Below are 15348 nucleotides of genomic sequence, written 5' to 3'. Positions count from 1 at the left end.
GAACAGTTACACCTGCTGTTCAATTCACCCTCCAGCTTTGCATCAGGGCAGAGCCCCCAGAATAATTTCATGCAGTAGAAGGACAGAGTTCATATTCCCAGTTTGTAAGTGGTCACCTGGGCATCCCTGTAGGCATGGAAGTGACTGTCACCCACGGTGACGAGGAGGGATGGCCTGTGAGTGGTACCGAGAGCAGCTGGCACAGCAGAAGCTGGAGTAGTATTCATTACTGCAGAGCTGGGCCTGCAGGATCAGGTCACAGTTGGCAAGGTGTGGCTGGTCCACACACTCTCTGCTCACATCCACAACACGATTCACAGTGGCTGCAGCAAAGCAAAAGGTAAAGCAGCTGTAAGTACACCGCCAGGGCTTATCTTTAACGTGTTCCTGCCAGTTCTAAGGGGATTGTTTTAAACTTAGTCAAACATTCAAGGATAAGAGAGCAACTGACTCCTCTGGTGAGATACAAGAGGAGAATGCAATTTCTGGGGCTGATCTCCTGAGGAGAGACCACTCTACCCTGTACAAATTGGATTCTGGATGGGGTCCAGAATCCAAATCCTGCAACCAACTATTAAATCAACCAACTGTAGCATTTTGGCCTCAGGAAGTTAATTAGGCTCCCAGTGCCATGAGTGAAGGGAGTGGAAACTCCTGCTTTTTTCTGCTCAGGGAAAGCAGGGCTCCTCGAGTAGCACAACCCAGAGGCTCCTTCTGCTTCCCAAAGACCAAGGCAGGCAGGAGCAATGGGCATAGGAGAAAGAGTGACCAGGTTGTACTCACTACTAGGCCTGCTCCTTAGCACCTTCACCTCTGTGCTGGCACTGACAGAACTGCTGCTGCTGTAGGCATTACACGTGTAGGATCCCTCGTCAGCCTCCTGAACATTGCTTATGATCAGGCTTCCATCATGGGACAGGTAGATGCGGTGGCCATCTGCCCGCATGGGAACTCCATTCCTGGTGTGAAAAACATTCTCTATTACTGCTCCCACCCAGGAGGAACTAAAGGATCTCTCTGTGCTCTTTGGGAACTAATGCTCTGTGAAAGGGGTGAATTTCTACCAATTCAGCAGGAAGAAAGAAGAAGAAATCTAATTTCACTACAATCTGGCTCTACAACCAACATGAGTCTGAGCCAGTCAGCATCCGTTCCCCACTGTCTGCATGGGAGGTAGCCAGCTGTGTGCTGTGTGCAGACATTACCCTTTCTGCTCTTACACATTCTTGAGGTTTGAGGAACTAAGAGAAAATTCAGGGTCTTTCCCTCTCTCCAGGTTGTGGTCTGGCAGAGCTTGTTTGCCTGGCATCAGCTGCAGCATGTACTGCTTGAGGAACATATGGGGTAGTGAGCAATGAGGCCTCTTTCCTCTCCCTTAAAAGTCTGTTTTGTTTTGTTTTTCAAATGTTTAAAATACCAGCAATATTGTATCTGTTCTGGAATATTCTGTGCCCAGCAGGAACACTGCCTGAATTATGCATTATCAAGGAAATTAAATTTGTTTCACTGAAAAGGGTTTCATTCAGGCTCTGAAACTTGCATCATTTTGTTAGCTCAAATACCACTGCTATGGAAGAAAAGCTCTCTTTGTGAGATGGCCCATTTCAGTCCTGCCCCTTGGAGTAGAGGGATTTAAACAATTACCAATCCATCTCTCTGGATCTTTTGCAAGAGGGCTCCAGAACAGAGCTGATTATTTTCAAACAGGGAAAAAACCCACCAAACACTTTCACAAATTGAGAAACCATTAACAGTTTTTCCTTTACTTTTCTTAAAACACTTTAAAATCTCCTTTGCTCCCATGGACACTAGAGTGAGACAACTATTGAAGCAGGACACTGGGAGAACAGTCACTGTTATTGTAGGGGCTGAAACATTTGCTGTGTTTAGGCAGAGATTATAAAGACCAACTACATGTCCTCCTCCAATTACCCATTTTAGTTTTTACTGTTGTAATGTCACTAGCTTTCCACGTTGGCGCCCTTTTGAACCCCATGAAATCTTAGCTTGATGGCTGCTTTTCTCCTCATTTGGCTGGAATGTGAACAGGGTAACCCCCACAACTCGCAGGAATCTTGCCCAGGATTTTGGGGTACCAGCCACATTGTTCAGGAAAAGGTGAGTGTTGCTATAGTTAGGGCTGATAACTGTGGGCCTCTACTTTACCGGACCAGTATCCTGCATTATTATTTTGAGGATAAGCAATGAGGTTTGGGAAGAGAAGGAAAGGGAAACTCTGTCTCATTTTTGCTCACCTTGACCACCTTATATTCACATTGCTGCCAGTCACTGTACAGTGAAGCTGAGCAGTTCCTCCCTCAGGTACTGTGATGCTTGGCAGAAGACCGGTGATCCTCAGCTCTCCTAAAATAGACGGGCAATCAACACAAGCAGGAAGACAACAGCATGCTGCCCTGGTACTCCCTCATGGGAAAAGTCTGATACATGCTATGATGAGCCCTAAGTCCCTAGGCCTTAAGGCAGCATGTTTGGAGCTATGATGCTGTTTCCTAAGGGCTTTTGCCCGAGCAAGAGCAAGACCTCAAAGAGCTTTTTCATCCAGCTGGACAGAAGCACTACACAGGCAGAGAACCACCTCCTTGGTTTGTCTTGCTCCTATACCATTCCCATACTAGTGTCCCAAACAAGGCTCTGACAGTCACTCTTGCTGTGCTGGTAGTCCCTTCTCCCAGCTGCCTGGAGCACCGCAATCTACTAGACACACACATAGATTACCTTTGGCTAAAACAACTCTCTGCCCTCAAGCTGCCAAGAGGTATGGCCAGACAAGAAACCCACGCTGCCCAGCCCTCCCTGCCTCCTCTCCTGTGTGCACACAGGCATGTGTGTGCTGACAAAGCAGATGTGGCTCCACCCACCCGTACCTAGAGGTCGGACTAGGACATGGCGCTGGTCCTGGTCGCGCCCATTTGAGGCGATGCAGGTGAAGAAGCCAACATCTTCTGAGCTGACACGGCTGATCACCAGGGCCCCATCTGACTGCTGCCGGTGTCTGGGGAACGCAACCAGAAAGCTCCTCAGCCTGTGCTTGGGTCAGGATGTGTCTCCAGCCACCAGAGCTAAAGCTGAGCCTCATGCACAGCTTCGCAGTAACGCTCAGCAAAGGTTTAGCACCAGCTCAGTTCAACATGTAATGTAACCCCTGGTCCTCAAATTCCACCACTAGTGCCTGCAGACTCTGCTAGAGCAGCTTTGTGGAAGCAGATGGTGAGGAGAGCTGCAGGAGAACAGCACCAGTACAAGTTCACTTCAGGCACCTTGATCTCTGTCTTTGCTGTGAGCCTCTGCCCTGGCTCACAGACAAGCTGGGTTTTGGCAAATTTGCTTGCTATGTATTGCTTTTTGCTCATCTTACAGATGAACAAATTTCAGCTTTGGCTCAGCTCTTCACTCAAGGGCTCAATACTCAGACTGATCTATGAGTGAGACTCGGGCAGCCAAGCAGGATGGTCTGGGCTTTCACGGAGGACGTTGTCCCGTACAACGCAGGACAGGCCTTAGCTACATGGACAGCAGATCATTCTGTCAGGAAGGAAACACGGAAGGCAAAGCCAGGAGGAGGTCCTTCTCCACATGACCCTGCCTGTGGGTATGGTAGAGTGACCTGGAAGCTCACCTGGGAGATGAGAGGGGCTGCCCATCTTTCTGCCACTCAATGGTGAGAGCTGGCGATGCTTCCACTGTGCAGGGCAGTCTGACTCTCTCCCCGATGCTGGCCTCCACTACTGAGGGCTCGCTCTTATCCATTCTCAACCTGCAAAGTCCACAAGCACACCAAAGATGCAGAACCTTTCTCGCCCAGCACCTGACCTTCAGCACAAGGCTTTTTTCATCACAATTTAATAACAATTATTTTTTGCCTCCAATGGGAAAGGGTGGTCTCTGCACTCTCATCACAGCTCTGCCATTACCAGCATTCACTCACAACACTCAAATCCTGGTCCAGTTCAGCACAGCTTGGTGCTGCACTCCTGCCAGACAGCTTAACCCTTTAGAGACAGCAACACTGTTCCTTATAGCATCCCTCTGGATAACAGCCTAGAAAGAATTAACAAAATGAGTGCACAGCAAATGGTACAAAGATCTTGTACAAGCAAGCTGCCTCCAAGGTGCTTATCAGGCACACAAAAATGAGCAGATATTTTTTGGGGGGTGTAAAGAGCTCACTGCAATCACCTGACTGCACACAAGGCTCAGCAGCTGGCCTCATGCAGCAGGAAGGTTTAGGTTAGGCTCTCAATACCCATCTCTTCCCGCTCTTTGCTCTCTCTCATAGCTGCAGCTAAACACCATTTTAGAAGGGAGCTAAACCATGATATTCTCAGAGTCAAATAAGACATTATCTTCCCCGCCCCCATTCTCTGACCTGAATTCTCGATCTCAAAAAGCAAAACCGAAGAGCCTTAATTCGATGCTTTTAATTCATTGAATCAATTCTTTCTGCTTTTAGGCAGAAGCAGCAGGAGGTTGCTGGGGAGTTCAGCGAATCGGATGGGTTATAGGTGGCAAACCCAAAAGAAGGGGAGGATCATCTAATCTGAAGCCCAGATATGCTGCATTTGGGGCAAAAATATTCCATACCTCTTTATTTCAGTGGAGCCTAGAAGTGCCAAAGAAGTATGCCAAAAAAGCTACAAAACATGCCACCAGTACATGAGGAGATAGCTTTGAGTCAAACTGGTTTGTTCACAAAATATTTAAAAATAAATGGATGGGAGCTAAGGTAATTTGAGCTATTTTGTTATATATATATAAAACTAGTTAAGCAGTTCCTATTTTCTTTGCCCACACTAACTTGAAAAGGTAAGGATGCTGCTGTCCCTAGTATTTCTACTTTCACTTGAACCTAACTTCTTTATTGTGAGCCTCCCTGTGCATCTTTGGTCAGAATATGCTTCTTTCAAGAGACCCTCAGGGAGGGCAGAAGACAGCTTGTGACTGGAATCTTCTCTCATTCCTGTTGTCAGCAGTTCAGTACTGCTTGCTTCCCAACTGTGCCCCAGAACAGCTGACCCAAGACCTTTCCAATCTTCAGCTTTTCTACATGAAGAGATGCCATATGGTTCATCATCTGGGCATGGTGGACAAACTGTTGCTGTATGTGAACTTACCTGTAGGTGAGTTGCTGATGCACAGAGGAAGTGGCTGCCTGTGCAACCTTCCCGCCTCTGGATAGCTCTTGATGCTGCTGGCTTCCCTTGTGAAGGAGCTGACCTCTCTCACCCTCTGCCAGAACAGTGCTCTGGTACTCTATTCAAAATAAAATGCCATATGTGAATAAAAGGACACTTCTCACTGTGACCTCTTGCATAGGGTTTCTGTGAGCTTGGGAGAGCTTGCTGAACTGGAGCCAAAGAGCCTTTCAGCCATCTGTTTTCTGGCTGACTAGTGCAGTGAGCCTGCGCCGTCTGCTAATGAGAGTCACAGACCTGCAGGCAAGCAATTTCAGACTCCTTTCTCTCCTCTGTCAGAGAACATGTTGCAGCATCCCTTAGGCCACAATGCCTTCTGCCCCACGTGCCATTGCTGTGACAAAGCACACTTCAGAGAGTGAAGGCTACAGGGTGCCTTACTGGTCCACCTTTTGAGACTAGTCTTTCATATTTTTTGTTTTGTAAATAAGGCACGTTTTTCAGAACAGGGAATTGTTTGTTACCCAGCAGGATCTGTTGGGGCAAAACACAAATGCACCAGCACAGACAGCTATGGCAGACTGGTCACATTATAGCGTGAAATGGAGAGCCCAGCAAACTGCAGAAACTCTCACTTCCAGAGTCTGCTTTCCGGGATCAGGAGGCAGCTGATGGAAGTTTTTTCCTGCAGCTGGCTTTACAGCTCCTGTTGTCAGCAACAGTTAAAAATGAGCCTTGAACTACCTCTTTGGTCTTAAGTGGAAGACACATCACCTATGACCTGTAACCAAATCTGTCGGCTCTCTGTCCTCGCATCAGAAATGTGGCACGAGTAAGTCCCAGCATCCTCCAGCTTGATGTGGCTGATCACTAAGGAGCTGTCAGACTGGTAGGTGTGCCTGCAACAGAAGCAAGGATTAGCTGCCTCTGCCTGACTATGGACAGCAAGTGACCAAAGCAGAGCAGCCTGTCCTCCTGATGTTACATAAACAACCACCACCACATAGTGCCCTCCCCAGCTTAGAAAAAACCAAAACCCTTCTGACCACAGAGGGGTCACAGACAGGGGAAATAACTGCAGCAGAAAGGAGGTCAGGAACAGAGAGGAAACTGAGATGGGAAACAGGGAACCACTTTCAGCAACCCTCTCCCATGAGGAAGGAAACTGCCCTTCCAGGCAGGAGCCTGAACCCCAGCAGTCATCTGACAGAAAAGCATAACTGGCCTTTTCTTAACTGTGATTTTCATAATACAAAGCAACTGTCTGGCTCCAAACTCTTGCTGGAAACTGGTTTCCCAGGGAAAAACACATGCTTTAAAAGTGGTGTTTTATTGTGGGGTTTTTATATATCTCATACAGGAGTGCCAGAAACTTCCAGCCAGAAGCACTCAGAGTTATTTGGCTGCAAGTGTCACCCTGGACTACTGACTTAGTGTTACTCCAAGACGAATCTAACAGAGATAACATTTTTCTGTATCCCTATCTTCATGGCAGCTTCCACCAGAGTCTTTTTATGGGACAGCACCTGTTCTCTCCCATGACACTAGCCAATGCCTCAATACCACTGCAGACTGTTATCTGTTTCTGCTGCACACAGACCAGGTGGACAGGTTACGCTCTTACATGGCTGTGCTTATTTCTTCACTCTTTTTTATTGTTGCTGTTTTAAAGAATGATAACAGCAATATTACAAAGAATGTGGGCAAATATTCAGCACTCTGTCCAGCAAGGAGCCCATCTGGTCTACAATGAAGAAAGCTGAGCTCACCTGCCAGAGGAGACTGGTCGGCCATCCTTCATCCACTCCACTCTGGAGAAGGGGGACAAGCCTGTCTTGCAAACCAGCTGGATGTTTTGTCCCGCAGCTGCTGTCACAAGAGAGGGCTTGGCTTCCTCCAGGATGGCTCTGAAAGAGAAAGCATTCCTTTTGCACATCTGCTGCCTTCCCTTCCTCAGAGTCCTCTAATGAGACTCTGGATAAGACACAACCAAAGGACAATGCAGGACTGGCTGCCCGTTCAGCTCTTACCAGACACACCAGTCAACATGTGGGAATCACTCTCCTACAGGCAAAGGCTGCTCTGGACAGACTGAATGCTACAGCATCTCCAGGAATAGAGAGTTCTGCACTCCTCCCTTCAGAAGGAACTAGGTTCAGCTCAGCAGACATAGCTCCAGTGCAGACATTTAGATCTAGCTCTACAAATTCCTGATCTTTGGGGGAACACATCTGAACAAGAAAACCACCTCTATGGATTCTTATTTACAGTGCAGGAATGCCTTCCAGACAAAGACCCCAGCATCCTGCAGTCTTTCCGCACACTGTACCTTCCAGTGCTGTAGGGAGCAGAAAGAGTGGAAGGAAGGAGACAGCAGAAAACTCCAGGGCCTGAATAACCTGACTTAAAGGCCTGCATATATGGCCAATCCATTTGCATGGCCTCCCCAGTTAGCTGGTCCCAGCTGGGGCAATACTGTCACTCCAGAGGAATCTGCACTAATGCTTCATGATGAGCTGGCAGAACAGGAAGAAAAAAATTAAATACAATCCTCACCTGTGCAGAGCCCGCACTGGGAAGGAGTCTGCAGATGCCTGGTGTCCCTCTGTCGTGGAAACATCTGTTACCAAAGATGTTTGCCTCTGCTTGCCTTCACTGGGCAGTATCTGCTGGCCTCTGCTGCTCTGTCTCTCTGAGAGCCCAGGCAGGGCTGTTTCCCGTGCGTGCAGCTGGCTCAGGCTGCCTGATCGGCTTCGCTGGGTGCCCCAGTGAGGCCTCTCCAGTGCCCCATTCCTTGACAAAGATCCTGGCAGCATCTCACTTCTCCAGCTGTCCTGTCTGTGGCTGTCTTGTGTGAGATATGAAGCCCCATAAGTTCTTCCTTCTTGTCCGTGACTCGTAGGCTCTCTCTGGGGTGGCTGCTGCTGTCCCTGTGCATCCCATGTACGGGAGTAGGAGCTAGTTTGCAGGTGTTGCAGGGCTCCCACATCAGAAGGTGGCTGGTGCTCCACAGAACTGGCCCCCACTGAGCTGTGGCAGGATCTCATGCACTCCTCCTCTGAGACAAAGCTGTTTTTATTGCCGTGACAGCCACCATACCAAAACAGGTTGCACTTGCCAACAACAGCCACGAAGTACCAGCGAGTGGTCCAGTTTGCACAGGAGCCATGGGCACTGGGTAGCAGGCACATGCCAGGGTATGCTACCAAAGAGAGAGGAAGCAGAGGGAGATGTGAGGCTCATGAAGCACACAAGTCTGCATACTTTATGTCACCTACCTACACGATCTGATGGGCCTTCTGGGAAGAGGGGAGGTGGGAAAATATCGAGTTATTCAGCTCTCTTTTGAAATTGGGCAGCTGCTCACATTTCTTCCTGCCCTGATTTTGCCACTGATGGAAGAAGAACCAAACTCAGAGATATTTCTGAATCTAGATACTAGACAGATTCTTTAGCCTTTCTCAGGGAATTGTGCAGGTCTGAGGCTTCCTTTCCTGCAAGGGTCATGTGGCTGCCATTTGCACATTTTCAGCCCACAAAGCAAGTGGATTAGACCTAGTTATGAAGCCTCACGCATTACAGAGCATCCCTGCACACATCAACATAAACAGGAGAACGGCCTAATGTGCAGGTACCACAGCCACATGCTGACAAATGCTGGATACAGGGCTCTGATGGGGTTCAGGGCTCACTGTAGGGGTCCTTTGCCAAGCTGTGGTTGAGCAGAGATGATCCAGAGAGCTTTCCCTAGGCCAGCCCCATAGGGCTGGTCACCAGCAGTCTCTGTGCTGCAGCAAAAGGGCAAGGCAATGGAACAGCAATGTACCTGCAGAGGATGCAGCCAGGAACTAAAGGAGCAGAGGTGCTTTTCCCAGCAGCTCCAGTGTCCCCACAGTGCAGTGGGCACAAGACTGAACTCTACTGGCTAAAGCATCCATGCAGCCCTGTGCAACACCTCCACCCTTAGCTGTAGCTTTCATTCCACCCCCGTCCATGGGCCATCTGAAGGTTGAGCATAGTGCCAAGTGAACAGAGAGGTCCTACTTCTCCTAACTAATTTGGAGTACTCCAGGCCGTATCAGTGTCTTCTCAGGGGCAAATAGCTCCCCAGAAGTCCTACAGACTATGCAGAAGTCCTACAGTCCTGCACCAACTATCAGCAGAGGACAAGAATTTCTGTGGCAGCTGGTAAACCTGAACCATCTTGCTGCTCTTCTACATTTCCTCCAAGCTTCTTCTGCCCCAGCCACCAGGCAGGATTTCTTTTCAAAGAGATCTCAAGATCACAGGATGTTAGGCGTTGGAAGGGACCCAAGGAGATCGAGTCCAACCCCCCTGCCAGAGTAGGACCATACAATCTAGCTCAGGTCACAGAGGAACACATCCAGATGGGCCTTAAAAGTCTCCAGAGAAGGAGACTCCACAACCTCTCTGGGGAGCCTGTTCCAGTGCTCTGTGACCCTTACAGTAAAGAACTTCCCCCTTCTGTTGAGGTGGAACCTCCTGTAGTGCAGCTTACATCCGTTGCTCCTTGTCCTATCACAAGGAGCAAGTGAGAAGAACCTGTCCCCTTCCTCCTGACACCCAGCCCTCAGATAACCTCCACTCTTTATTGGACGTGGAGGGTAACATTGTAACTAAGGATGAGGAGAAGGCTGAGATTCTAAATACCTTCTTTGCCTCCATTTTCAACAGTAAGGCAGGAGGACTTCAGGATAACTGGCCTCCTGAGCTGGTTGATGGGGTCAAGGAGCAGTGTTGTACTCCTGAAATCCATGTGGAATTAGTTCGAGACTTGTTGAGTCACTTGGATATTCACAAGTCCATGGGACCTGATGGGATTCATCCTAGGGTGCTGAAAGAGCTGGCAGATGAGCTGGCCAAGCCTCTCTCCATCATTTTCCACCAGTCCTGGCTCCCTGGAGAGGTCCCAGAAGACTGGAAACTGGCCAATGTGACACCCATCCACAAGAAGGGACGGACAGAAGAACCTGGGAACTACAGGCCTGTCAGCCTGACCTCAGTGCCAGGGAAAATCATGGAGCAGGTTGTCTTGGGGGCAATCACTGCGCACCTGAAGGATGGCCAAGGGATCAGGCCCAGCCAACATGGATTTAGGAAGGGCAGGTCCTGCCTCACCAACCTGATCTCCTTCTATGATCAGGTGACCAGCCTGGTGGACGTGGGAAAGGCTGTGGATGTAGTCTACCTGGACTTCAGCAAGGCCTTTGACACTGTCCCCCACAGCAAACTCCTGGCCAAGCTGGCAGCTTGTGGCTTGGACAGCAGCACTGTGTGCTGGGTTAGGAACTGGCTGGAGGGCCGAGCCCAGAGAGTGGTGGTGAATGGTGGCAGCCTGTCACTAGTGGTGTCCCCCAGGGATCAGTGCTGGGCCCCATCCTGTTCAATATCTTTATTGATGATCTGGATGAGGGGATTGAGTCCATCATCAGTAAATTTGCAGATGACAGCAAGCTGGGAGCAGGTGTTGATCTGTTAGAAGGTAGAAGGGCTCTGCAGAGGGACCTTGACAGGCTGGACAGATGGGCAGAGTCCAACAGGATGGCATTCAACAAATCCAAGTGCTGGGTGCTGCACTTCAGCCACAACAACCCCATGCAGAGCTACAGGCTGGGGTCAGAGTGGCTGGAGAGCAGCCAGGCAGAAAGGGACCTGGGAGTACTGGGTGACAGGAGCTGAACATGAGCCAGCAGTGTGCCCAGGTGGCCAAGAGAGCCAATGGCATCCTGGCCTGCATCAGGCATAGTTTGGCCAGCAGGAGCAGGGAGGTCATTGTACCCCTGTACACAGCACTGGTTAGGCCACACCTTGAGTACTGTGTCCAGTTCTGGGCCCCTCAGTTTAGGAAAGATGTTGAATTGCTGGAGCATGTCCAGAGAAGGGCAACGAGGCTGGGGAGAGGCCTTGAGCACAAGCCCTATGAGGAGAGGCTGAGGGAGCTGGGACTGTTTAGCCTGGAGAAGAGGAGGCTCAGGGGAGACCTCATTGCTGTCTACAACTACCTGAAGGGAGGTTGTAGCCAGGAGGGGGTTGGTCTCTTCTCCCAGGCAACCAGCACCAGAACAAGAGGACACAGTCTCAAGCTGCGCCAGGGGAGGTTTAGGCTGGAGGTGAGGAGAAAGTTCTTCACAGAGAGAGTGGTTGGCCATTGGAATGTGCTGCCCAGGGAGGTGGTGGAGTCACCATCCCTGGAGGTGTTCAAGAGGGGACTGGACGTGGCACTTGGTGCCATGGTTTAGATAGGCATGAGGTGTAGGGTGACAGGTTGGACTCAATGATCCTTGAGGTCTCTTCCAACCTTCTTGATTCTTGATATTTATAAACATTTATTAAATCCCCTCTAAGTCTTCTGTTTTCCAGACTAAAAAGCCCCAGGTCCCTCAGCCTCTCCTCATAAGGCAGTGCTCCAGTCCCCTAATCATCCCCATAGTTCTCCACTGGACCCTCTCCAGCAGATCCCTGTCCCTCCTAAACTGGGGAGCCCAAAACTGAACACAGTACTCGAGATGAGGTCTCACCAGGGCTCAGTAGAGGGGGAGGATAACCTCCTTTGATCTGCTGGACACACTCGTAATATACCCCAGGATCCCATTGGCCTTCTTGGCCAAGAGGGCACATTGCTGTTCCATGGATATCTTGTTATCTACCAGGACTCCCAGGTCCCTCCATGGGGCTGCTCTCCAGCAGATCACCTCCCAGCCTGTACTGGTGCAGTTTGTTATTCCTCCCCAGATGCAGGACACTGCACTTGTCCTTGTTGAACTTCATTAGGGTTCAGCTCTCCAGCCTGTCCAAGTCATGCTGGAAGGCTGCACAGCCTTCAGCTGTATCAGCCAAGCCTCCCAGCTTGGTGTCATCAGCAAACTTGCTGAGCAGACACACTGTTTCCTCAGAATTGACTACATTTCACAGAGCAGAGCCTCTGCACAGGAAACTTCCATACACTTCTTGATACTCCTCCTCCATTACTAACCCAAGAAGCCAAAGCATCACTTACGGTAGCTGGGCCTATTGAGACATCCTTCCCCTTCAGGACCTGAAGCTGAAGCGACGTTGTCAAAACAGCAGCCGTACATGGAACTGCGGCACTCGCCTGAGGGGTGCTGCTGGGACGAGGCTTGGCTTGCCTTAGAGACAGAAATTGAAAGCCAAAGGTTATCACGCAGATATGAGGACAGTAGCACATGCAAGGCACCGTGTTCAAGCTGTTGGCTGCAGAAAGACAGCTGTTAGAGGAACCAGTGTTTGTTTGTTTGCCTTCTAGAGGCTTTCATGCTGGGAAAGGGATGGGAAACTTGGCTGTCAGTCATGGAGCCAGGCCTGAGCTGCTCTGCAAGACAGACCTAACCAGCCCAGCAGCAGGCCATTTTTTAAAGCTGGTCCCACCAAGCATCCCAAATTACAAAAGGAATTACATCCCTGACTACTTCGTCCACAATTAATCTGCACAGTTGACAAGGGCAATTAAGAGTGCTCACATTTTCCCCAATTTTTTTCTCCTAGAAATTGGATGGCAAGATTCTGACTGACAGAAATTTGATTACTCAAGATTATTCAATCAGTTTTACACAGGATGATCTTCTGCTTCTCAGACATCTCCCAACCACCTATTCTGTCCCCTGCTTACAGAAGACCACAGGTGGATGCCCCATACTGAAAAGGAGCAAAGTGGGCCAAAGGCTTTGATGCCAAGCCTGGAATATCGGTTCTCCAGCGTTACCGAGAGAGCTGAAGCACAACAGAAATCCACAATACAAGTCGCTAGGGCCAAGCTTGAATCTTCGTATCTGATGGCCTCCTAAATGCAAAGAGCTTTGGTACTCACCATTGGAGAGGCTGTAGTGGCCTGATTTCTGCTCACTTGAACGTATTGTGGGCATCCCATGTTGTTCGGGCCCTGGGCAGCTGATACTCCATCAGGACAGCATCCGTACCTACAGGCAGAAGGGCTGCAACAATACCTGACCTGCCTGACTCAACAGGCACAGGCTGTAAATTTCAGAAATCCTGCAGGAAATGGAATGCTTCCCTGCTCAGGTCCATCTACTTCCAGCTACCTGTTTTGGTGGCAGGTGCTGAAGGGGCAGCCTCTCCCCAGAGGGCCTGAAGCTGGAGTGCGTCCATCTGGACAGCAGCCATATGGGCTCCGATGACAGTGCTGAGAGCCAGTCCCTGCAGAGGGATCCTCAGAGAAGCTGATCTGGTGGGAACTCAATGAGTGGGACTGGGAGTCCTGCCGAACAGGCAACAAGTTGATGCCATCATCCTTGTTGGATGGGATGTGGTGGTTCCCAGAGGTACTAAGGATCACGGAGCTCCCAGGGAGTATCCTTTCATCACCAGAATCTGGGGAGAGAGCTCAATAAAGCATGCAGGTGAGCACCAAAATCTGGTAATTTTCCTCACCTCTGCTCTCTTTTACCTGCCCAAGGCTACAAGGCAGGCTTTTCTGCATCAGGGAATGGGAGTCTTCTGGCCCATTTGCTCATTGCCCTGACCATTCCCTTCTGCTGTCCTATAAGAAACCAGCTGCCACATTACTGTGGCCCCCTGACATTATCCTTTCATCTTCCTATGATCTATTTTGGGTAGCATTTCTTTCACACAGCATTTAATTCAACCTGGGATCTCCAATTATACAGTCTTCTGCATGGACAGATTTAAATACTGCTCACTATTAGCGTAAAAAAAAAAATCCACAGTTTGTCTCTGGCTCCATGAATTTCTAGAAGCCCATTAAAAGAATGACAGAAATGAAGAAAAGGAGAAACCTATGCCCTACCATACCCTATTTCAAGTTCACTATCATCACAACCTCAGACAAACAAAATTCTTTCAAACCTGTGGCAGGGCTGTTTGGGTTGTAACGTGTAAGCAAGGACTGGCGAGTGACATCATATCCCATAGTGTTCTGCATACTGGGGACCTCTGCAAAGACAGACACAAGCAAAATGAGTGCAATTAGTCCAGCCCTATGCTCTAATAGTTGAAAATGCACCTGGGAGTCAACAGGAGACTGAAAATTGATGAAATCGTGTTTCTTCTCCTGGAACAGCTGCTGAGCAGCAGTTGGATGTGGATGGATTGTCAGAACAGTGAGAAAAGTCAGCACTTCAGCTCTGGCATGAAGATTAGATACAGGCAACAAGCAAGATCTTCAGAGAAGTTGTGAGTTCTTTATAGTACAGGTCTACAGAGGGATGAGAGTTGGCTGTAAGTTTTTGGCTACTGAGCCTTCCCAGGTCCCCATCCTTCTTAACTGGCAGTTCTGGGGTCAGTCTGCAGCACACACACTGGGACAGAGCAATCAAAGAATACTGAATTCAAAGCAAGGACACAGCAGTGCTGTTCCTAGGCCTATTACATACATTTCAAAGAGCTCAGGTAGTGGGATTCTGATGTGCACAAAACAAACATGCAAGATGGAGACAGGCAGGCAAGAAGCTGGTGCAGAACTGGGAATTTCTGCTCCTGACCAGAAGTGCCCTGGGAAAAGCTAGCTGTGCAGCAATACCACTCACGCTGTGGCAGGTAGCAGGGCTGCGTGTTGCAGCTACCCAGGGTGGCTGGTTTCTGTGGCTGGATGGCTTTGCAGGTCTCAGGGCTGTAGAACTTGGAGTCACTGTCAGCGCAGATGACTTGGCGTGTCCGGATGCCTGAACTGCAGCTCTTCGAACACTTGGGTACAGAGACAGGGCAAGTGAGCAGGCAGCAGAGGCTGACTGCAGAAGCCCCACAGACCAGAAGTGTGGAACAGCTGCATGATTAGCTGTAGGCTGAGCACAGCTTCCTCTACCAAGTCAAAGCAAATAATATTACAGCTGAATTAATCTCAACAATTAGAAACCCATACTTTAAACCTTTTCACCAAATGTTGCACCCAGCCTTGAATCATTAGGCTCTGAGTCAGTGACATCCCAATGAGCTGCTGTGGTGTGGCAGGGAGTTGGAGTGAACTGTTCCAGCCTGACCTGAAGACATCTCAATGCTATGGGGATCCATCACCTGTGAGGAGGTCAGTTTTGAACTATTCATTCAAGAACAGTTTACAAAGGGGAAGCAAACTGGTGGCTTTCTTGTAAGCCATTAACTGGAGTTAATCTCACTGGAAGCTCTGGATGAAGAGCAGTGAGTAGCAGCTCAAGGGAGGGAATGAGGTCACCTGTGTAACACA

General features: G+C 49.4%; 1 protein-coding gene across 1 annotated transcript in view; it reads right to left on the bottom strand.

Moving 5' to 3' along the window:
• Positions 1 to 147: 147 nt before the first annotated feature.
• PAPLN (papilin, proteoglycan like sulfated glycoprotein) overlaps positions 148 to 15348 on the bottom strand; it is a 29988-nt gene continuing 14787 nt past the window's right edge. The window contains exons 14-27 of the mRNA XM_054400223.1: positions 14696 to 14852; positions 14016 to 14102; positions 13232 to 13520; positions 13000 to 13108; positions 12172 to 12301; positions 7710 to 8355; positions 6923 to 7060; positions 5928 to 6052; positions 5133 to 5271; positions 3638 to 3775; positions 2886 to 3013; positions 2256 to 2364; positions 784 to 959; positions 148 to 323 (exon numbers count right to left, since the gene is read on the bottom strand). Coding sequence (XP_054256198.1) covers positions 148 to 323; positions 784 to 959; positions 2256 to 2364; positions 2886 to 3013; positions 3638 to 3775; positions 5133 to 5271; positions 5928 to 6052; positions 6923 to 7060; positions 7710 to 8355; positions 12172 to 12301; positions 13000 to 13108; positions 13232 to 13520; positions 14016 to 14102; positions 14696 to 14852 — 2547 coding nt within the window. The remainder of the gene's footprint in view (positions 324 to 783; positions 960 to 2255; positions 2365 to 2885; positions 3014 to 3637; positions 3776 to 5132; positions 5272 to 5927; positions 6053 to 6922; positions 7061 to 7709; positions 8356 to 12171; positions 12302 to 12999; positions 13109 to 13231; positions 13521 to 14015; positions 14103 to 14695; positions 14853 to 15348) is intronic.

The sequence above is a fragment of the Indicator indicator genome, chromosome 4 (genome assembly GCF_027791375.1).
Source record: "Indicator indicator isolate 239-I01 chromosome 4, UM_Iind_1.1, whole genome shotgun sequence".
Lineage (NCBI taxonomy): Eukaryota > Metazoa > Chordata > Aves > Piciformes > Indicatoridae > Indicator > Indicator indicator.
Note: the sequence above shows the minus strand (reverse complement) of the source record. Positions and strands in the feature narration are given on the sequence as shown.